We start from the raw sequence: 24,200 nt of genomic DNA, 5'->3' as shown, positions 1-24,200 counted from the left end.
ATTTGCCATGGAAAGAATGAAGTCAGCAGACAGAACACAACAGAAATAGGACACAGAGAGAGGGGCCTTGTGACATTTGGGTCCCTGGGTCTAGTCATCCCTGGGGCTAGCTATGGCTTGACTATAGCAGCCAGTCATGTCTTCTCTATTCTAGGCTGATTTGATCTGGATTTCTGCCACCTGAAACCAAGAGCATTAGCCCAGTTGTGATGCAGGTGAGCAATATGAGAAGCCAGGAGGAGAAGACTCTCCTCTTCCCCATTTGTCTGTTCTCTCCTTTTTATCTCTTTCCTCTCCCTTCTACTTGCTTTTGCTCCACTAGATCTCTGGTTTGTTATTCAGAAAGTATATATACAACACTGGCACATTATTGGCCCTCAGTAATAACAACAAATGGTCTTTGAGCACTTGCTATGTGCTGAGAACTGTACCAAGAGCTTTTTTTAAAAAATTTATTTTATTTTTTCAGGGTTCCAAGATTCATTGTTTATGCACCACACCCCGTGCTCCCAGCAATACGTGCCCTCCTTAATACCCACCACCAGGCTCACCCATCCCCCCACCCACCTCCCTTCGAAAACCCTCAGTTTGTTTCTCAGAGTCCACAATCTCTCATGGTTCATCTCCCCCTGTGATTTCCCCCAGTTCACTTTTCCTTTCCTTCTCCTAATGTCCTCCGTGTTATTCTTTATGCTCCACAAGTAAGTGAAACCATATGATAATTGACTTTCTCTACTTATTTCACTCACCATAACCTCCTCCAGACCCATCCATGTTGATACAAAAGTTGGGTATTCATCCTTTCTGATGGAAGTGTAGTATCCCATTGTATATATGGGCCATATCTTCTTTATCCATTCCTCTGCTCTAGAGCATCTTGGCTCTTTCCACATTTTGGCGATTGTGGCCATTGCTGCTATGTACATATGGCCCTTCTTTTCACTGCATCTGTATCTTTAGGGTAAATACCCAGTAGTGCATTTGCAGGGTCATAATCTCTACACCGTTTTCCAAAGTGGCTGCACCAACTTGCATTCCCACAACAGTGTAAAAGGGTTCCCCTTTCTCCATATCTTCTCCAACACTTGTTTCTTGTCTTGTTAATTTTGGCCATTCTAACTGGTATAAGGTGGTATCTCAATGTGGTTTTGATTTGAATTTCCCTGATGGCTAATGTTGACGAACATTTTTTTCATGTGTCTGTTAGCCATTTGTATGTCTTCTTTGGAGATGTGTCTGTTCATATGTTCTGCTCATTTTTTGACGTGATTATCTGTTTTTTGGGTGTTGAGTCTGAGGAGTTCTTTATAGATCTTGGATATCATCCCTTTTTCTGTAGTGTCATTTGTGATTATCTTCTCCCATTCCATGCATTGCCTCTTTGTTTTGTTGACTATTTCCTTTGCTGTGCAGAAGCTTTTTATCTTGATGATGTTCCAAAAGTTCATTTCACTTTTGTTTCCTTTGCCTTTGGAGACATATCATGAAAGAAGTTGAGGTGGCTGATGTCGATGAGGTTACTGCCTATGTTCTCCTCTACGATTTTGATAGATTCCTGCCTCACTTTGAGGTCTTTGATCCATTTGGAGTTTATCTTTGTGTACGTTGTAAGAGAATGGTTGCATTTCATACACAGCTGTCCAATTTCCCCAGCACCATTTATTGAAGAGACTGTCTTTTTTCCACTGGATATTTTTTCCTGCTTTGTTGAAGATTAGTTGACCCCAGAGTTGAGGGTCTATGTCCAGACTCTCTACTCTGTTCCACTGGTCTATGTGTCTGTTTTTGTGCCAGTACCGCTGTCTTGGTGATCACAGCTTTGTAGTAAAGCTTGAAATCAAGCAACATGATGCCCCCAGTTTTGTTATTTTTTTTCAATATTTCCTTAGCAATTTGGGAACTTTTCTGGTTCCATGCCAATTTTAGGATTGTTTGTTCTAGCACTTTGAAAAACTTCGGTGGAATTTTGAATGGGATGGCATTGAAAGTATAGATTTCTCTGGGCAGTATAGACATTTTAACAATGTTTCATCTTCCGATCCATGAGCATGGAATGCTTTTCCATCTTCTTGTGTCTTCTTCAATTTCTTTCATAAGTGTTCTGTAGTTCCTTGAGTACAGATCCTTTACCTCTTTGGTTAGGTTGATTCTCAGGTATCTTATGGTTCTTGGTGCTATAATAAATGGAATCGATTCTCTAATTTCCCATTCTATGTTTTCATTGTTAGTGTATAAGAAAGCAACTGATTTCTGTGCATTGATTTTGTATCCTGCCACATTACTGAATTGCTGTATGAGTTCTAGTAGTTTGGGAGTGGAGTCGTTTGGGTTTTCCATATAAAGTATCATGTCATCTGCAAAGAGAGAGAGTTTGACTTCTTCTTTGCCAATTTGAATACTTTTTATTTCCTTTTGTTGTCTGATTGCTGTTGCTAGGACTTCTAGTAGTATGTTGAACAACAGTGGCGAGAGTGGGCCTCCTTGTCATGTTCCTGATCTCAAAGGGAATGCTGTCAACTTTCCCCATTGAGAATGATATTCACTGTGGGTTTTTCATAGATAGATTTTATGAGGTTGAGGAATGTTCCCTCAATCCCTATACTTTGAAGAGTTTTAATCAAGAACAGATGCTGTATTTTGTCAAATGCTTTTTCTGCATCAGTTGAGAAGAACATGTGGTTCTTCTGTCTTCTCTTATTCATTTGTTCTATCACATTGACTGACTTGTGAATGTTGAACCACCCTTACATCCCAGGGGTAAATCCCACCTGGTCATGGTGGATAATCTTTTTAATGTACTGTTGGATCATATTAGCTAGGTTCTTGTTGAAATCTTGGCATCCATATTTATCAGGGATATTGGTCTGAAATTCTCCTTTTTGATGGGGTCTTTGCCTGGTTTGGGAATCAAGGTAATGCTGGCTTCATAGAAAGAGTCTGGAAGTTTTCCTTATGTTTCTATTTTTTGAAACAGCTTCAGGAGAATAGGTATTTCTTCTTTGAGTGTTTGATAGAATTCCCCAGGGAATCCGTCAGGTCCTGGGCTCTTGTTTTTTGGGAGGTTTTTGATCACTGCTTCAATCTTGTTACTAGATATTGGTCTATTCAGGTTGTCAATTTCTTCCTGTTTCAGTCTTGGAATTTGATAGGTTTCCAGGAATGCAACCATTTTTTCTAGGTTGCTTAACTTATTGGCAAATAGCTGTTGATAATAATTTCTGATGATTGTTTCTATTTCCTTGATGTTAGTTGTTATCTCTCTCCTTTCATTCATATTTATTAATTTGGGCCCTCTCTCCTTTCTTTTGGATTAGTTTGGCCAGTGGTTTATCAATCATATTGATTCTTTCAAAGAACGAGCTTCTAGTTTTATTGATGTGTTCTACTGTATCTCTAGTCTCTATCTCATTGATCTCCACTCTAATCCTGATTATTTTGCTTCTTGTTCTTGGGGTTGCCATAATTTGTTGTTGATTTTCCAGTTCTTTAAGGTGTAAAGAGAGCTGGTGTATTTGGGATTTTTCAATTTTTTTGAGTGAGGCTTGGATGGCTATGTATTTTCCCCTTAAGACTGCTTTTGCCATATCCCATAGGTTTTGGACTGATGTGTCTTCATTCTCATTGGTTTCCATGAATTGTGTAAGTTCTTTGATTTCCTGGTTGATCCAAACATTCTTAAGCAGGGTGGTCATTAGCTTCCAAGTGTTTGAATTCCTTCTAAACTTTTTATTGTGGTTGAGTTCCAGTTTTCAAAGCACTGTAGTCTGAGAATACGCAGGGAATAATCTCAATCTTCTGGTATCAGTTGAGCCCTGATTTGTGACCCTGTATGTGGTCTATTTTCAAGAAAGTTCCATGTGCACTCAAGAAGAATGAGTTTTTTGTTGTTTTAGGTTAGAATGTTCTATATATATGAAACATTCGAATGTTCTATATATGAGGTCTATCTGATCCAATGTGTAATTCAAAGTTCTTGTTTATTTATTGATTTTCTGCTTAGATGATCTGTCTATTGCTGAGAGTGGCATGTTAAGATCCCCTACAATTAATGTGTTCATATCAATATAATTCTTTATCCTGATTAACAGTTGGCTTATGTAGTTGGCTGCTCCCATATTGGGCGCATAAATATTTATAATTGTTAGATCTTCTTGGTGGATAGAACCTTTAAGAATGATGTAGTGTCCTTCTTTATCTCTGACTACAGTCTTTAGCTTAAAGTCTAATTTATCTGATATGAGAATTGCTATCCTAGCTTTCTTTTGAGGCCTGTTGGCATGAAAGATTATTCTCCATCCCTTCACTTTCTGTCTGGATGTATCTTTAGGTTCCAAATGTGTCTCTTGTAGACAGCATGTGGACAGGTCTTGTCACTTTATCCAGTCTGCAACCCTGTGCCTTTTTATGGGAGCATTTAGGCCATTCACATTGTGCAAGTGATTACTGAAAGATAAGTTTTTATTGACATCATGTTGCCTGAGAAGTCCTTGTTTCTATAGATTGTCTGTGTAAATTTCTGTTCTATGTCACTCTTCAATGCTTTCTTCTTTTATAGAACCCTCCCCTTAATATTTCTTATTCTGCCGGCTTGGTGGCCACATACTCTTTTGAACCTTGCCAGTCTTAGAAGGTCTTTATCTCTTCATCCATTTTGAATGTCAGCCTTGCTGGATAAAGTATTCTTGGCTGCATGTTCTTCTCATTTAGTGCCTTGAATATGTCTTTCCAGCCCTTTCTGGCTTGCCAGATTTCTGTGGACAGGTCTGATGTTACTCTGATGGACCTTCCTCTGTACATAAGGAATCTCTTCCCCCAGCTGCCCTTAGGACCTCTTGTCTAAGATTATGATTTGTGAATTTCACAATTAAGCATCTGGAAGTCTTTCTAGATTTGTTGATCTTGGGGTATCCTTTCTGCCTCTAAGACACAAACATTTGTTTTATTCTCCAGACTGGGGAAATTTTCATCCAGAATTTGTTCAACTATATCTTCTAGTCTTCTCTCTTTTTCCACCCCCTCAAGGATCCCAATAATTCTGATGTTGGAATGTTTCATGGCATCATTTATTTCCCTAATTCTGTTTTCATGGCTTCTAAGCTATTTGTTCCAGGCCTCCTCTTGATCCTTCTTTTCTATCAGTTTGTCTTCTAGATCAATAATTTGATCTTCTGCCTTGATTAATCTAGCTGTTAGAGTATTTAGATTAGATTGGATCTCACTGATAGCATTTTTTAGTACTGCCAGATTAGCCCTCACTTCCACCCTTAGGGTTTCTGTGTTGCCACTAATGGTCTTCTCTAACCTAGCCATTGCTTGGATAATTGTTACCCTGAATTCCCTTTCTGATATACTGTTTATGTCCGTATCCAATAGTTCTGTGACAGAGGGCACAGTCTCTGAATTTTTCCTCTGTTGGGTGTTCCTCCTCCTAATCATTTTGGTGAGAGGTGGTTAAGGGGATGTATAGCTGAATATATCAACCACAATCCAGGCAAGGTGCACCCTGGAAAGTTTTTGAAGTTTTTGAAAGAAAAAAAAAAAGAAAAGAAAAAAGAAAACCCAGCCGAAATGAACCCCAAAAGTAAGATTTATAAGGTCCATAAACAAAAACGAACAAACAAAAAGACTGACAATAGTAAAAGAAAAGGAAAAAAGAAAAAAGAAAAAACCAGCCAAAATGAACCCCAAGAATAAGATTTAATTAGTACAAAAACAAAAACAAATACACAAATACTAACAGAAGAATAAGATGGGAAGGTGTTTACAAATCCTTGATGTGGATATGGAAGGTTATTTCAGTTCTTCCTGGGTGAATGTTGTTATCTTTGTTAAAGGACTCAAATTTCCAGACATACAGGGAACTTAAAACTGGTTTATATATAGGGGTAGTATTGAATAGGGAAAAAGGATTACCTTGAAGCTTATATCTATATGTATAAAAAAAAAAGAAAAAAAACAGGTATATGTATGAAAAAAGTTCAAGTTAAAAAGTTGTTATGCAATATGTTGTATTAAACCTCTAGTTGTACTGGTAAGGAGGTTAAAAAAAAATTAAAAGAACAAGAATCATGAGAACGAATTAAAAAAAAAAAGTTGTCTATGAAACATACAGGTTTTGGGGCAATACCAGGAGCTTAATATGTTGTTTTCCCCTGATGTTGGGGTTTTACAGTTTTATGGGGACCCTGTGATTAACGTCCTCTGGTTCTTTTGGCTTGTCTTCTGCGGGAGGGGCCTGCCATGTTTGTTGGTTTGTTTTTCAGTCAGTCCTCCTTGGGCTGAGTCGCCCCGCCCACTATCAAGGAGCTTGGCTCTGTGGAAACCAGCTTTTCAGGCTTTTGTTCTCTGGAGGTTTTTGTTCTTTGGGGGCTTTTTGCAGGGCTTTTCAGAGGTTTAGTGGAAAGCAAACTGTCTGCACCCAGACCTCTGCCTCAGAGAGAAGCCTCAGTCTGCTCCCCTCTGGGTGGTCCAGAACACACAGACTCCCCCTCTGCAAACTCCACTGAACAGTGCAGCCTTCCACAAGCAGTGCGCACCCCTGTGCCGCTAAAGCCATGAATGATATGGGTCTGGGTGAGCCCGATCCCAGGTGACTGCCATTCCTGGGACTGCTGTCTGGGGTCCATGCCCTCGCCCGGTGCACTCACACCCAGTGGCGGCACAGGTCACATGCAGAAGTCAGTGGGCCCAGCGACCGTGGGCCAGTGCCCACACCAGACTCACTCAGGCACAGGTGGGAGTGGGCCCAGCCCAAGCAGTGGTGCAAGCAGTGGAAAGTCGTGGGCTCATGGACCACGGACATGAGCCCCCGCTGGACTCTCTCTGGCATGGGTGGTTGCCAGTGGTGACCGTCCTGGGACCATGGGCTTAGGCCCGTGCCTGTGACCACCTGATTCCACCAGTTGCCTCTTAAGATCTTTTACTCTTTTTCAGTGCTTCTAACAAGACTCCAAGTTAATGCTGGTCCCCAATCACAGGGCACTTTCATATTGAGATATTACTTTCCAATGAGTCACTTCTGGTGGCTCCCTCCCCCTTCTGTTTATCCTCTGATATCAGTCCGAGTGTTCCCACTCTGCTTTACCTCTCCATTGGTGTCTTCTGCCCCTGTAGTGATCCAGAAGTGTATAATCTTACACCTCAGGCTGATTTCATGGGTGTTCAAAATGTTCTGGTAGATATTTAGCTCACTTTAGGGGACTGGTTGAAACAGGGTCTCCTACTTCTCCACCATCTTGCCCCTCCATACCAAGAGCTTTTATACCCATTATCTCATTTAGACCTCCTGTCAGCTCTATGAGGTGGGTGCTGTTGTTACCCTAGTAAATAGCAGGGGAAACTGAGGCCCAAAGCAGGTCAGCCACTTGCCCATAGTTAGACAGCTGACAGTTAGACAAGAGATGAGACTTGAACCCAAGCAGGAAACTTCCAGGGCCCATGTTCCTAATCTCCACCCCAAACTGCCTTTTTTTTTTAAGATTTTATTTACTTATTTGACAGACAGAGATCACGAGTAGGCAGAGAGGCAGGCGGTGGGGGGGTGGTAAGCAGGCTCCCCACCAAGCAGAGAGCCTGATGTGGGGCTCAATCCCAGGACCCTAGGACCATGACTTGAGCCAAAGGCAGAGGCTTAACCCACTGAGCCACCCAGGTGCCCCCCAAACTGCTTTCTATTCAGTAAGTATTAGCCCTTGGCCCACAACTCTCCCTTGCTTTCTGGAGACATGCCGTGATCAAGAATATGTGGCTGCTATGTCTTGAAGGCGTAGCAGGAGTTTACGAGCATCACCATAGCACCTCAAATTGTCACAAAGCACTGTGATACACATACTGGAAAAGAGAGACTCAGAGAGGTGAAGCCATCTCCCAGGGTCACACGCCAGTGGATGTGGAGGCAGGATCCAAGTCCAGCTCACTCTGACTAAGACACCTTGCTCACTGGCCTGCACATCACCCAGATGCTTTAGCCCATCCATTCTCCAGCTGACTAGAGGCTCATGCCCTCAGCCAGGGCTTCAGAGCTGCCTGGCTCTCAGGCAGGGCTGGCTAGCTGCCTCCTCCTGGAGGGAGAGGGGGACATTAATGTTGCTCAAGCTAAGAGTGGCAGTCGAGTGGCAGGCAGAGGCTGGCATGGGAGGCTCCTCAGTAAGCCATCTGCAAACATTTCCTCAGGATGAGAAGTATTATCCAAATATAATCCCCAGAGGCCTCTGCAAGGCATACATTGCCACCATCCTTGGGAGGGGGACAGGCCCCTTCTCTGACTCATGTCTGCTAGTGACAGGTGGAAGATGGGCAAGACTGAGAGAGCAGGAACTGGTGGAGGCAAGGCTAGAGCCGCTGAGGGAGAAGGGAAGGTAGCTGCCACATGGACTGGCTACCTTGGGTGACACAGAGTGCCCTGTCTCTTCCCCCATGTACTGTCCTGTCACCAGACTGGGCGCAGGCATCCTTACTTCTCCAGGGAAACCTAGGCCAGGCTACTCCAGGGTCTACTTAAACCCTGTATGCTCTGGAAGATAGGGTTCAAGGCTCTGATAAGATCCCATCCTTTCTCCTCCTCTCAGACCTAGCTAAACAAGGGTGGGGGAGAATAGTTCACATTTGTGAAGCACCTGCTGTGTGTCAGGCACGATCCTAGACACCTTATATACATAAGCACAGATGTTCATAGGACTCCCATTGCACAGATGAGGAAACAGGTTCAGAGAATTTTTGGCACATCCCCATACTTACACAACTAGTAAATAGTGGAGCCCAGACTCAAATACAAGGCTGTGTTGGTTCCAGAGGCCTGGCCCTTAACATTTGACCTCCTTAAACCTATTGCCTCTGTGTAGGGGAACAAGACAGGTGATAACCCAGACAGGGGACATCTCCACCTAGGCAGAGGCCTGAGCCGGGAAGGCGAGAGGGTCAGGTTGAGTGTGAGTGTGCCTCGGCCACCACGTTCCTAAGGCACCCACTTCCGGGGCCAGGCCTGATGGGGCAGGCTTTAACATTTTAGTCCATGGGGCCATCAGCTCTCCAGGCGAGCTCTCCGGCCTAACCTGGTGCAATGCAGACCCGGGCTGGGAGCAGAGAATGGCTAGCTAAGGATTCAGCAGCAGGGCAGGGCGGAGAGGGCGCTTAGATTCTGTCCCAGGCAGACGGCAGCAGGCCGTGGAGGAGGACAATGTACGAGGCACCCACATACCGTCAGAGTGATGGGGTGGAGGTACAGGGTCAGAGGTGGAAGACTTGATGTGGGGCCACCCTTTCCGGAATCTCCCTCCTGCGGGTGAGGCCCGTTCCCATCCGCCCATTGGCCCCACTGGTGTCACGTGGCCACCCTGAGCCAATCAGGCGCGCCCTGTGGGTCGCGTGCGGTCGACGGGGCGCATGCTTTTCAGACGTCTGTAGCTCACGGAGCGGAGTGGGACTGACAGAAAATGAGGGAGGCACGGGGGCCCTGGAAGGTAGCTGAGGGCATGCCAGGAGCCCCCTCACCCGGAGCTCAGCACTTCAGGCCCCGCTCCCGTTCGCAGACCCAGTGCCAGTCTACTCTGCGCAGTCAGGAGACGCCTCAGCCAGCAGCCTTTCTGGGTGAGCAGCCCTGCAGGGAATGCAAAAAATGAGCACCCCAAGCCACTCCCAGCCCTTCTCAAGGTGCCACCCCCAACGCACAAGCCCCAGGACCCCCAGCGGTGATGACACCCACATCCCAGGGGCAGACATTGCCAGGAGCCCTGTCCTTCCCTTTTCCTGGTTCACATACTCGCCCTCCAGGGAGCAGTGCATCTGGAGGAAAAGCGTTTACCTGATGTAGCTTGTGTGGGTTCCCTGGGGCTAACAATTAGCTGAGCAGGGAAGAGCCCTGGTAATTTGTTGAGTTTATTGAGTTCCTTCTGGGGAAGGAGGAACATTTGCCCACATTGATTACGAGACCTCACGGTTAGTGCATTGGGGATGTGTCAGGATGAGAAGAGTCCCCCGGAAAGGTACGAGCAGCTGGCAAATGAGTAGGGGATAGGGCGAGGGCTGAGGGACCAAGGGGGTGTGGGGGCGCATCTTCATAGGAAACCAGGATGAAACCCATTATGGCCTTGGAGGCTCTCACCACTGTCTCCAGGCTCACCTGCTGGTCGGTTTTCCCCCTCATATGCCCTTTGCTTTCACTAGCAAGGATCTCATTCATTCATTGACTCATTCAAGCGTTGCTTCTTCTAGTAAGCAATGTTTATGGAGGCGTGTTAGGTTTCCATGGAAGGTATTGATGAAAGAATTAAAGAAGAAAGAAACAGCCCCTGTCTTCAGGAGCGCACAGTTTGGAGGATGAGGCAGACCCCTGGATGATTCTTGGTGAGGCAAGCACCAGGGTGGAGGATGTGCAAGGAGTCCCAAGGTACACAGGAGAAGCCAGCCAGACTCTCTGGAGCCAGTGGCTATAAGATGCCTGCTCAAGGATGAGCAGGAAGCATCAAGAAAAGGGTGGGGGTAAATCAAAGTGGACTGGGAGGATTTGGCAAGAAGCTGACTTATCAGTCTTGGGAAGCATTCAGAACAGATCTGAACTGACCATCTGTTGGGAAGGCTGTAGTTGAGATCTATACATAGCTGGCCCTTAGGCCTGGAAGTCCTGTGAAGTCCTCATCAATTAGGATTTTAATATTAACTGAATCCCACTCTCCTAGTAGCAAAGGGGATGTGATTAGAAAAGATGCCCACAGCTGAAAGGAGACTGCCATTCGTTCATTCATTGATTCATTCATTCACAAGACATGTATAACGGAAGTGCTCTTAGCCCTCTCCACCAGAGCAGCTTCCTGGGGTAGCTGGAATTCCCATGGCCTTGTTAGAACTTCCTGACCAATGCCCTGTGGCACTCTAAGCACCAGCGGCCTGCAGGCCATCTCCCATCCCCACCCTCAAAGCCCATGCCCTCCATGCTCCCACCAGCTAAGTCTTGCACTTTCTGAGAATCAGATGGGTCTGTTGCCAACTCTCTTGGTGCCAGTCATACTTGTTATTGTAATTATGTGATTTAAATTAAACATCACATAAACTGATGAAATATGAGTGTGAAAGGAAATAGAGTTGCATCTATGGAAACTAAATTGAGTGCTTTGGAAAGACTCCATGGAGGAGAATCTCTAAAAAAGAATTGCTTCCTAAATATTAGGTGTGAGTGACTGAGACAATTGCTCAGTTCCATCGGGGCAGGGACCAGGACTGTCTTGCTCACCGCTCCATCCCCAGTGCCCCCACACAGTGCCTGGCACATAACAGGTGCACGATAGATATTTATTGACTGAATGAGCTGTAGCTGAATCGGATATGGTGAACGATGCATTATAGATGGAGTTTATATAAGAGATTGTGAAGAACAAAACTGTGATCAAAGAAAAGACCTTGGTACTACATTAAATGGATTGATGCATAAATGTACATTGAAGTATTTGTGCACTATCAGGAAATATTTTAGCTGTGTATGTATTCCTTTATTATTCCTTACTTGGAAATTACTTTTTACCAACAAGCTATGTCATCTGCAAGGCTTAGGGTAGGTGTCAGGAAACTGTTTCTGTAAAGGGCAAGACAAATATTTGGTGTTTTGCAGGTTATAGTTTCTGCCCCAACTACTCAATTCCGCCATCATAGCTTGAAAAGGAGTCAATACGTAAATGAATGATCATGGTTGTGATCCAATAAAACTTGATTTATAAAAACAGACAGCAAACTATAGTTTGCCAACCCCTGTTCTAAGGAATTGACTTGTTCCACATGCCAGGCACGGTGCTGTGTTTCTGGACATAGCGAGATAAAGAAAATTCTGTCCCTGCTCTTACAGAGCTTGGCTTCTAGTCAGGGAGATGGTTATGATTTGGTGTGTCCAGTACGATGGCAGGGGCATGAGCATGGGGCAGAGGGACCACAGTGAAGGCAAATGTTTCTCCCATGGGGCAGGGAAAGAGAGAGGTGGAGAAAAGGAGACATTTTGGTTAGGTTTATGGGAGCAGTGATATTTCCCAGGAAGTCAGGTAGGGCAACAGGAAAGGACATTCCAGGTAGAGGGAGTAGCATATGTAGAAGCATGGAGACATGAAAGAAGCTGGGGCTCGAAGTGGGTGTCACTGGAGAGGGAAGGCATGAAAAAGTCTAGACTTTGTAATACTGGAGCCAGCGGGCATTTGTTGCTGGGTTTCTAGCAAGGCAGGAACTCGGGGAAATCTCACCCCAGAATACAGAGAGGGATTGAGGGCAGAGGGCAGGACAGAAGGCTGTCTTAGTAGTCCAGGTGAGGATCATGAGGTCACAAGGCAGAGAAGATGTGGCTGCAGTTGGTCACGGAGAGCAGGAATGGGAGGAGTTAAGGATGATGCCTGGTTTGGGTGACTAGGAAGACAGTGTGGATTATGGGAAGAAAGAACACTGAGGAGCAAGAATGATTGGCAGAAGCTTGGGTTTGTTAGACAAGTCCCAAAACCTCCAGGTGGGTAGCTGGGATTTGAATTTTCATACTGTGGCTCAGCTGCTCAGAGCTGCCTGAATGACTAACTGGGTTGGGTAGGCACTGCTGAGAACCAGATATTGGGATGCCTTTCCAAAGATAGGTCTTAAGGTTCAGGGACTCCAACTGTCCATATCCAAAAGAGAACTGCATTCATCCCGAGCTTTTGCCCAGTTCCAGGAAAATAGATGATATCATGGATTTGTCCTGGGAAAAGCATTTATCTCGACTTAGCAAGAATCCTAGGCATTTGGCTAAAGGGAAACTGATACGGAAATCATTGGTGATGAGAATGAGTATCAGAGCTAAGTCAATAAGTGTTCACTTTATTAACAAGAGGTGGCTGGGGCAGTGGCAGCAGGAGTCGGGTCTCCAACGAGGGCCTTGGTGCCCTTTACCCACCACCACTAAGCCATTTCCAGAAGGGTTTTTCCTGGTTGCATCATGGTGCCTTCTCCATCCCCCAAAGAGGAGAGCAGATGGCAGGTAGGAAGGGAAGTGGGTGTGGGAGTGGGGATAAAGTGGGACACACCTCCTATATTTTGTATTCTCTCCAGCCAGCTTTGGAGTTGGAAGGATGGCTTCTGCTTGCCCCTGGGATGCAGAGATTCTCTAACCCTGTGTCAGATTCAGGCTGTACACATAGCTTAGCTGAGAGATAAAGCCCACAGAAGATGCTCTGGGAGCCCAGAAGCCAGATGCTATTGACCGAGGAGTTGAGGTTGTGCAGATGAATGTGGTAGAGTTCAGGCTTTGCAAGGACTGCCCATATCCAGGGAACCAGTGGGAGTGGCACCCACTGGCAAGTGCCATGCCTCGTATCCAATATGTGCTCGATGAGTAAATGAATGAGTGAATGTTCTGCTGAGCATGTCAGTTTTCAGGAATACTGAAATTTAAACCAGAAGCTCCTAATCCTCCTCCCCCTCTGCGTACAGTTAGGAAGCGATTCCTTGCAGACTCAGTTATCATCTCAGCGCTCCCAGCATCCTGAATGTAGGAGAAGCTTCTTAAGAAGAAATGCTTTCTGGGGAGTCTGCTCTGAGCTCTCTTATTACCAAGACAAGAACTTAGAGATTGCTGTAGGGGAATTCAAAGCCACTTTTCCCATAATCAACTACAAGCATTAAAGGAAGCGGTTGTGGGTTTTGTTGTTGTTGTTGTTTTATTCTCCCCAAGCCAGATTCCATTAATGAAGCCCCATTTAACGGAAGTCAATTTACCAAAAAGAAAAAAAAAATTGAGTGTAATTGCTTAAATACATTTTATGCTATACTGCAATAGCAGTTTCCTGGGCGAACTTGGAGTTCCCCAGACCCCCCAGAGTGAAGTTAATGTGGACAGAAAGGTTTGAAGGGGAGAATCTCTCTTTGAGTTTCTTGCCTTTAATTATGATTCTAAGAGGGAGCAAAATTAAAGAGGATCCTGGGGGGGGGGATGTGAGAGGGGAGGAAAAGAAACAGAATGGAATTCAGCCTGAACTGTTCCACTGCCTTCCTTCATGCTTGGGTGTACGTGGCAGTACAATGCAGAGGCTGAGTACATAGGCTCTAAGTGGGGTGGTTTGAGTTTGACTCCCACCTCTGCCCATTTAATAGCTGTGTGACCTTGAACAAGTTTCTTCACCTCTCTGTGCAGCCAGCTCGTACAATGGGAAAGGGCAGAAAGCAGCAAGTGCAAAGGCAGAAAAGCACAAAAAAGCAGTGTGTGCTCAAGTACAAGTAAGGTCTTCTGTTTGGTTGGAGATGGTTTTTTTGTGTGTCTGTGTGTGTGTGCGCGCGTGTGCTCAGGGAAGGTAGGCAGGCAGGAGTCAGACCAGAAAGACTTCACCAAGAAGGTGACATTTGATCAAAGCCTTAGACGAAGTGAGGAGGTGAGCCACATGGATGTCTGGGAGAAGAGCCAGCTAGCAGGCAGAGGGAATGTCAAGTGCAAAGTCCCTGAGGCCAGAGGAGGTCTGGCCAGGTTTTTTTGTTGTTTTGTTTTGTTTTTGTTTATCTTTTTCATTATGTTATGTTAGTCTGGCCAGTTTTGAACAGCAAGGAGACCCGTGTGGCTAGAACAGAAAGAATGAGGTGGAGACAGGAGGAGGTAAGAGAGGTGAGGACACTCTGACTTTTTTTTAAAGCCTAAGGCCATAGAAAGGTCTTTTACACCAAGGATAGGAGCCACTAAAGACTGTTTTTAATTAACTCTATTTTGGGTAAATTTTGCAAAAAATAAAATGACCCATTTTAAATGTACAGTTTTTAAAGCTTTGACCAACGTGTACATCCCATATAACCACCATCTCATTCACAATGTAAAACATTTCTATCACCTGAGGAGGGTCCCTTGCACTCCCTTCCAGGGGGTCCCTGCTGATATCTCTCACCCCCAGCTCTGGCAATGACTAATCTGCTTTCTTTTGCTATAATTAGTCTTTCCCAGAGTTTCATATAAATGGAACTGTACCGTATGTCCTCTTTTGTCAGTATAATACTTCTGAGAGTCATCCATGCCGTTGTGTGTGTCATTGGCTTGTTGGAGAGCTGTCAGTGACACAGGGCACCATCTCAATGGCAGAGTCTGATGTGATGACAACAACACGGAAGCCCCCAGTTCCTGGGATAGTTGCCAAGAAAATTCTCCAATGTGCATTTATGTGGGAGGAGGCAGGAGCAGAACAGAGTAAAGGTGTGAAGGCACCACAGGGCCCTGAGAGTTTAACCCTTGGGAGGGAACAGTTAGCAGGAGTCCTAGGGATGAGTAAAGGTGTGGGAGAGATGGAAAACAGATGTCCCTTGGGGCTTCTCCAAACTGGGCAGCTGGAGTTAGAGCAGGTACCAGGGCTGGAGAAGTCCACTTTCCATCCGGATCATTACTCTCCTCCTGCTCCTGGGACCCTGGCACCCTCCCCACATTCTATTTTGCAATAAACAGCCTTTGGTTCTGAATTATTCAGGTAAATCCTCCCTATTTCTACTTCCCTTATGTAAATAGTCTCTAAGCTTTGTCATTGAGATAGAATTGAATTTGGCCTGGGGAGGAAAAAACCACAATACTGTTTGTGGCTCCTTAGAAAACTTAAATGACTCAGCCTATAATAAACTATTTTAAATGGGTCCTGGTAAAATACGGTAATTGGTTTCTAGAATAGCTCTTACCATGGCAATATGGGTTATATTACTGGAGTTCGGTGTGTGTCAGCATTTTCATTATAGTAAAAACTCAGTTTTGCCGGGGTATGAAACCACTTGGTTAATTCCTTTGCTTATTACATATTTATAGGGACCCACCATGCCAGATCTCTTCCACTTGTCCCTCCAAATACTCTCCCCAACCTTCTCCACTTGGTTCCGTGTCTAGGAAGACTTCTCTGTGGGTGGGGCTACATCAGTATGCTCCTTTGTTTCTGACTTCTAATTGGGAGAGATCAACAGAAGTGTCAGCAGGAGACTGGAGGAGGGGAGGGAGGAAAGTGAGTTCTGGGTATCCGTTCCCTGTTCCCTCCGGGTGGGACTTCCACAAACTGCCGGAAGAGCTGGGTCCTATATGGTGGCCCTTTCCATACAGCCTTCTTTTTCAGGGACACCATTTCTTCTCCAGGCCCAAGACAGCTCCATAAGCTGTATGGATACTGCCCCATCCCTGGTGGTTGTCCCTTTACAAAGAGTCCATTCATGGAACTCCTGGAATTATTCTCAGATGACTGCACCACCTGTTTTGTACTGGAATCCTGATGTCCCTGCTTTGTATCAACCATTGTGCTCGGTGCTTGGTTCAGAGATGAAGAATGCAAGTGGAAAAGAAGAAAAGAGCAGCCACCATTTACCAAAAGCTCTCTGTTTGCCAGGGACCATGCTAAGGTCTTTGTTGTGTATTGCCTCATTAATCCTTGCAACTCTTTGAAGGAATGGTTGTCATTTTTCCCATTTTAAAGTTAAAGTTATGGAGAGCAGAAGTAATTTTTCTTAAGATAACAGAGCTGATCCCTGCAGAGCCCAAGCTTCATCACCAGGCTACAGTGCCCTCTTTGAGGAGGTATCATAGGGAGACGCACACCTAGATAGGGAATCATAATCAGAATGCAGTGATGTGGCATCATGGAGGAGGGAAAAGGAAAATGAGATTTCTCGAGCCCCTATGTGGCCGGGACTGGGCTATGTTCTTTGCCCACAGGTCTTCAGGCTGCTATTCATATTCTCATCCTCAGAAAGGTTGAGTAACTAGTCCTAGATCACACTGCTACTAAGTGCTGAAGCTGGATCGGAACCCAAATCCACGTGGCTACAAAGCCAAGCAGAGGAGGAAAGGCTTTCTCAGGACATGATGTTTGAGGGCTTCCTGAAGTCATCTCAGGTGACATGGGGGGTGCAGGAGAGAGGGCTACAGGTGGACCTGTTCCCAGCAGTAAAGGTGAAGATCTAGGAAAGGACAAAGTGTATGTGCTTAGGAGTTGTTGGTGGGGTGTCCCTGCGGGGGTGGGAGCAGACAGGAGGGAGGTGTGGTATTGCCAGAGTGGAGGCATTGGGAAGCTTTGTACCTGATTCTTATGTGGGGAGGAAGAGGGGGGAACACCAGTGTATGGGCCAACTGGGAGGCTGTGAGGTAGACAAGGGAAGATAAGATGGAGGGGGTTCCTGGGTGCAGGGAGCACACAGGGGGTGGAGGACATCACAGCTTGGCCTGAGTATGGTGGAGAGGGCCAGCACTGAGTAGAGGCTCATTCCGGCAGGGGACAGGTGGGAATTTTGAAAAGCAGCATGTCTTTTGTAGCCACTAGGGAGCCCCTGAAGGTTCCTGTGCTCCAAGAGGAAGGATCTGGTTGACCTGGAAGTTGGCCCAAGATGGCAATTTGTCAAGAACCTAGGGCACTGAACAGTGACAGCAGGAGAGACCCCGGTGCCCTGCTCTCTGGGCTGGACTAGCTGGGAGCCAGAAGAGGCTAATCTAAGGGAGGAGGGATGGACCCAGCAGGAAGGGGGAGGCTTCTTATGGAGGCAGCAGCACTAGGGGAAGAGCTAGAGGAGACCTGGGGCCTACTGAGTGATCCCAGAATGGGCTCTCACACCACTGAAGGGCCACACTGCCTAGAGTGCCTGTGTTGGCCCTTTCCACAGACTCCCTGGGGCCTCACTAGGGGTAACTGATCCTTGGCCCTGAGATTGTTGGCTGGATTTTTGCTGGGGGAATCAGGATCTTAGATGGGGGTGGGTGGGCTCTGCTGGGAGGACTGCAGGAGAAAGCTCCTGCAACTGCGGTCTGTGGCACAAGGGAGTGACACCTGTCAACACTCCTATCTGGGGGGAGGGGATGGGCCTCTGCCCCTGGCCTGAAGGACCCACTCTGTCCACAGCTTCTTAAGGTAACCCAGGTGGGAAGTGCCCCTAAAGAGCCACCTGAAGCTGCTCAGTCCCTAGGTCGCTCGAGGGCAGCCAGGGTGGCACCACGCTTCCTTCCCACTCTAGGCCTGGACTGAGACCCTAGCTCACATGGGAAATGGGTTCACGCCTGGATGCCTGCCCCTGTCTCACCCCTAACCCTGCTGATGTCATGTTCCCACAGGTTCACTGGAGCCAGCCTCCCAGCCCCGGTCATCAGCAGCAAGAACTGGCTGCGGCTGCACTTTACCTCGGATGGCAACCACCGGCAGCGTGGTTTCAGTGCCCAATACCAAGGTAGGTGGGGCTGCCATGCTGCCTCCATGGGCTGCAGTGACTCCTGGGAGCTCATCCTGTCCCCAGACATGCCTCTAGCATCCTGTTCTTATTTGCAGACCTAGGGTCTCCACATCGGCATCTCTGCATCTGCCACGGTGGCCTGATGCCCCAGGCAGCAATGGGGTCATGTGGCCCAAGCTGCCCTTCTCCAGGCCCATCCCAGGCCCCACCAAGTGCCTTTGAAGAGCCAGGCACTATGCTGGTCACTTGATAAGCATCATCTCATTTAACCCTTATCATTCCACTGTGAAGTAAGTGGTGTCACCATCCCGTTATATGGACGAGGAAGGTGAGGCCCAGAGCAATTAAACCAGTTTCCCAAGGTTATCTGAACTCCTCCTGCCTATTGAATCCAGAGCCCAACCTCTCGATCACCGGTGTTCCACCTCCCCTGGTGTAAAGCGGAAGACTGTCTTTTGTGTTATATAGCACCCAAATGTATTACACACGCGGGCAGGGGAACTCTAGGAGTGCTGTAGCTCAAGTGCCCTAGTCTGTGAAGGGCTGCCTGGCAGCCAGAAACCAGACTCGGAATGGCAGGTGGAAATCGTAGGTAAGCAGATTTCTGCTCCAATCCTGGAGAACTGGCTCTCCCCAAGACGGGGAGCTCCTCAGGCCTGGAGGAGATCCAAAGTCCAGGGAATGTATGGGAGTAGATGAGGACATTCCTTTCAACCTTGAGTTTGCTCGAAGTACACAAAATTTATAAACACCAAGGGTGGGCTTTAGAACTTGCTCATTAAGCCCTTAACTGCTACCAATTACAAGCTGATGTTGGTTCTGATTGATTCGACAGTGAACTTGTATTGCACACCTATTAAACAGAAGGCCCTGGAAGGCCCTCGGGAATAAAAGGTGGGGTAGGCTCACGGTGTAAGTGAGCGAGTGAGGAAAACCAGTGGTGTGCAGAGAATGGGACCATGTAAGGCTGATAAAAAGTACGGAGTGCCTCCCGGCAGGGGTGTGCTGGGTCAGGGGGTAGGGGCAGGGGGGAATGCAGATTCTCAGGTGGAGAGCAGGGCAGTGTGTCCCTCCCAACCCCGGCTTGGAGGATCTGGCTCCGGACAGCAGTGGCCCATCACTCACCTGGAGGGGGCAGGGGGCAGCCCCCGCCATCACCAGGCCCCCAGGGCCAGGCTTTCTGGCTTGAAACTAGGATAAAACTGGCACTGGAGGCAGAGGCCTTACCTGTAAAATCTGGGACCTTTCCTAAACAGCCTCACTTCCTTAGCTCAGGGTAGCAGGACACCTTTGAAATATTTAAAAAATAAACCCCAAAGCCACCCTGGTCTGATGAGCTTCACAAAGCCTCACTCTGAGAGCTTTCCTGAAAACATTTTTCCACTGCAGACCGTGGGCTTTTGTGGAAGCGAAGCACCTGTCTGGATCTTTTATTTGTATTTTCCAAAATAGAAAAGCAGAGATGAATATTATCATTTTATCTGGTTAAATAGGTACCAGGATTTCTACTATTTCGGGTGCCCGAGGGCCTGTTTGGCATGGCCGTGGGTTATAGTTTGATGCCAGACAGTGGGGGACAAGAACCGAGCTGTGTGGCAGCCTCTAGAAGATCAGGAGCATACCTGCTGTGCAGGAGGTCTGGACGAGGCCCTGTCCCCCACTGCCCTGCTGGGGTCCCCGCACAGCGCAGTGGCAAAATGTATTTTTAATTCCTACATTGCAGCTGAAGAAGCCGAGGCTCAGAGAGGTTTAGTAACAAGCCCAACACACATAGATCACACAGGTTATAAGTGGTGAAGTTGAATTCATTCACAGGCTCGTGTGAGTTTTCTGCAAAAGCAGAGAGCCTTCTCTGAATGGTGCCTCGAGTGTCTTACCTTTCCTATTTAACTGGTAGCTTTTAAACTTCATTTGTCAATCTCATCCCACCATAAAGAAGTACATTTTCCAACACAACTCAGCACACACATCTATCTATAGAACTAAAAAGAAAATGTCACCAAGTGGTATTTACCCTTACGAAACTTGATGCACCCTGAAAATTTCCCATTTTTAATGTTAACTGCAGCCTCGAAATGAATTTCACAAGTCTACAGCAGCTAACAACCCACAGTCTGAAAATCTGCTTTAGTGATGAACTTCTCAAAAGCAAGCCCTATCTTATCCTCTTCTGTCTCCCCGAATACAGCTCTGAGCAGGTTTTGCTCATTCCCGTGGGCCAGTGTTTCCAGAGGGCTTTCTCTCACTTCAGGCTTCTGGCATTTACTACTTCACCCAGTCCTAACAGCGGCTGTGGGAAGGAGGTCCTCCTCTTAGTCCCGCTCTGCAGGCGAGGAGCCAGGGTTTCCGAGAGCCACGTAACTGGCCCAAGTCTCATCGATGGAGTGCGGGAGGCGGGATTTGCATGCCAGCGGTATTCACGCTTATAGATGGTGGCAGATATACTGTGCTAATAAATGATTCTACCCTGAGAACTTCTTTTTCTGGTGTTTTCCAGACCGGGGGCACATAGTGCAAGCATATGCAATAATCATTTAGTAATTCAGTTGGTGACTCGAGCAGGGTTCCTGAGCCTCAGCACTGTTGACATTGTGGCATGGGGAGCTCTTTGTTGTAGGAGACTGTCCACTGCATTTTGGGGTGCTCAGCAGCATCCCTGGCCTCCCATCCACTAGATGCTAGATGCCAGTAGCATCTCCCTCAACACACACAGTCATGATAACCAAGAAGTTTCCACACGTGGCCAAATGACCCCTGCATACAGAATCACCCCCCATTGAGAACCACTGCTCTGAAGGCAAGGAAACTTGGAAATGACTAAAATAATCCACTTGGTGGCTTGCAAATACAGCCCCAAAGCCTGGCAAAGATACCTTTTAGTCAGGGGGCCTAGCAGGAGATAGAAGACATCCTGCCCAGCTTTCTGAGGAGGGTTTAGTGATGGGACATTTTACAGAGGATAGGATGGGATTAAAGGTCCCCAAAAGGATGATGAGGCCCTCAGTGACCACGCAACAGGGAGGCCTTCACCGTAGTGGAGTGGGGGCCGGGGGCAGAGGGAGTAGAAGATAAGCCACCTAGCTAAACTGAGGAACCTGACCACTGCCAACCCACAGTGTAGGAGGAGAGGGCCTGGGAATCAGTATCCAGAGCAGGAGGAGGAGCCCAGAATCAGTAACCTGATCTCTCTCTTCTCTATCCCTCCTGTCTGCTGTGCCTCCCATCTGCCAACCCAAAAGGAGCGAGAAACAGGGGAACAGAGGCCCTGCTGTGGCCCCCTGTGTACTCTGGGAGGCTAGGAGCCTTACCAGAGGGCCCCCTTGCTCTAGCAGTGCTCAGGGCAGGACAGAGAAGTGTGAGGACTGGACCTAGGGACACATCATCAGCAGGGGGTCAGTTTCCACAGCCCTCAGCTTGCTGGGATTAGTCTCAAGTGATTTATGGCACCTCAGGGCTAATCATTATAAACCCCTAAATGGATTGATGAACAGTTGGTTTGGGTTTTTTTTGGGTTTTTTTTTGCCCCCAGAAACCAAATCATACATTGAACAAATAAATGAATAACCTACAACATGGCATATTCCATTCCCATCTCAGTCCAACGAGAACTTAGGGGTATTCTTGGCCAAAGAGGATGTTCAATGCTACCTCGGGAAATCAGGGGACCAGAGTTCCAGTGTGAGTGTGCGTCTGGCCGGCTGTCAGACGGTGGGCAAGCGCGCTGAATTTCAAGCACCTTGGTGTGACATGGCCATGTGACTGCACGGAAGGGGGAATGCGGCTAGGCCAGGCTCTGCTGTCAAGGAGAACAGCTTAAAGAGAGGAACAGGCGTAAATCTATAAATTGTGCGCAGCCAGATAAGAGATACAATTGAGGCCTGGGAAAGGGTTCTAGGATTAGAGATAAAGGAGCAATTAGTTTAGCGGGAAGCACTTAAAGAAGCCAAAAAAAAAAAAAAAAAAAGGGAAAAGGTGGCAGCAACATCAGTGTGGGCTCCAGAAAGATGCCACACAGATAGTGAGGAACATTCCAGGTAGAGGGAAGGCAAGAAAGGGCTAAGTCTGAGGAGCCCCGGAGACCTGCGTGTCCAGGGAGGAGCTGGGCCAACTACAGCCCGCAGGCCTGGCCCAGCTCTCTGACTGCTTCTATATGGTCCTCAAGCTGAGAATGGCTTTTACGTTTTTAAAGACTGAAAAAGAAAATCAGAAGGTTTCGTGACACATGAAAACTGTATGAAATACGAGTTTCTGCATCCATAAGTAAAGGTTTATGGAATACAGCCTTGCTCATTCATTTACGAAGTGTTGAGAGCCTCCGGAGCGCTACCAGGCTAGAGCTGGGCAGTCTACAGCTGAGACATGACCCACAGCCCAACTCATGCACTCTCTGGCCTCCCCTCTCCCCGAAAATATTTGCTGCCCCAGCTGGAAGCCTGCCATCCAGAGTGCGGGGCAACGGTCGAGGCAGCAATCTCCGAGCCCAGAGAGGGAGACAGAGATAACACTGAGAAGCTGCACTGAAGACAGGAGATCAGAGTTCTTTAACAAGAGTTAACAGAAGTTGAACATATGGGCACCTGGGTGGCTTGGTCAGTTAAGCGTCTGCCTTCGGCTCAGGTCATGATCCCAGGGTCCTGAGATGGAGTCCCACCTTGGGCTCTGTGCTCAGCAGGGAGTCTGCTTTTCTGTCTCTCCCTCTGCCCCTCCCCCTGCTCATGCTCTCTCTCTCAAATAAATAAATACAAATCTATAAAAAATTATTTTAAAAAATTTTTAAAAAACAAGGGAGACATGATCATATTTTCATTTCAGGAAGATCTTTGACTACTCTCAGATGACAATGGGAGGACAGTTAAGAGTCTCAGAGAACCTGAAAATCTCCAAGGACCTAGACTTTAGGCAGAGGCAGAGAGAGACTGGAAGAGGCCTCCCCATGGTCACCTGCCTGGACTCGTGGCCTGTTAGATCGGGGAGTGAGAGGGGTGGAGGAAGGAGGCAGGGCATTCAGAGGTGAATTTTAGGTTTTTAGCTTGAGGGAACAGGTGAAAAAATGACACTGTTAACCAAGGTGGCCTGGGGCAGAGGCACATGAGGGTGGATTTGCTTGGAACATGTTGATCTACATTGATATTGGCGTATTGGGGCTTAGGGGCCATCTAGTAGGTAGCTGGCTGGTCTGTCAGTCTGTAGCTCAGAGAAGGGTCTGGGCTGGAGAGAGAGATGTGAAGACTCAAGGCAAAGTAGAGGCAGAGGTCTCCGGTCCCCTCTCAGGGCAGGAGTCCTCTTCAAATGTGTGTAACATGAGAGGAGGGAGCCCGGAACAGTGGTTTTCAAAGTGGGTTCCTTGGAGCCTGGAGGGCTTCTCCCCACAGCTGTTTTGATAGGGACTGAGTGGGTGGGGCTCTAGGTTCACCCCCATACCATCAACTTAAACCAGAGCAGTTCCTCTTTGATTTGTTTTGTGTAGTGGGCATTTACCTAGAAGTGTAACAGCAGGTTCCTGTACCTGAAATGTTTGGCAATCACAGAAATGGAAATTCCTTAAATTTTCTCCAGTTCTGGGAGACCACTGAGGTTATATAATCAATCCTTCTACCTCCAGGCAAGGAATATTTTCAGTCTTTCTTGCAGTGCTAATTGCTTTCTTGCTTTCTTTTCAAGCCTGCAAGGAATGACATTGAGAAGAGCCTTTTTAAATTCCCCCAGAGGCTTATGTTCACAACTGGTGAGGGTCTTTCCTGGCAAGGAAGAGAGCATACCTCCCAGCTTACTATTGCCCTGCTGGTCCCTAGAGAGGGAATGTTATTGACCCCCATGGGGCTAGTGGAAATTGAAGGAGGTCCTGCTAAAATATCTGGCACGTGGCAGATGCTCAGGAATTGGAACCCTCAGGCCTCAGACTGCACCAGTCACCTCTGCTCCCTGTTATAGGAGGAACCCCTTGTGCAATGACAGGTAGACCTGGTGCCTCCGGCTCCTCAGCCGTGGGCTCTCTGCCTGTCACTCCGACATCATGGTTACTGTCCAGTGCTTGACCCTCCCTCCAG

At 47.0% G+C, this 24,200-nt stretch overlaps 1 protein-coding gene across 1 annotated transcript in view; it reads left to right on the top strand.

Annotated features, from left to right (window-relative positions):
* LOC111143057 (CUB and Sushi multiple domains 2) overlaps positions 1 to 24,200 on the top strand; it is a 614,630-nt gene that overhangs the window by 267,995 nt on the left and 322,435 nt on the right. Inside the window, exon 6 of the mRNA XM_022496499.1 lies at positions 18,038 to 18,150. Coding sequence (XP_022352207.1) covers positions 18,038 to 18,150 — 113 coding nt within the window. The remainder of the gene's footprint in view (positions 1 to 18,037; positions 18,151 to 24,200) is intronic.

Source organism: Enhydra lutris, unplaced genomic scaffold, assembly GCF_002288905.1.
Source record: "Enhydra lutris kenyoni isolate GAN:26980312 unplaced genomic scaffold, ASM228890v2 scaffoldscaffold9, whole genome shotgun sequence".
Classification (NCBI taxonomy): domain Eukaryota; kingdom Metazoa; phylum Chordata; class Mammalia; order Carnivora; family Mustelidae; genus Enhydra; species Enhydra lutris.
This window is presented reverse-complemented; position numbering and strand designations above follow the sequence as displayed.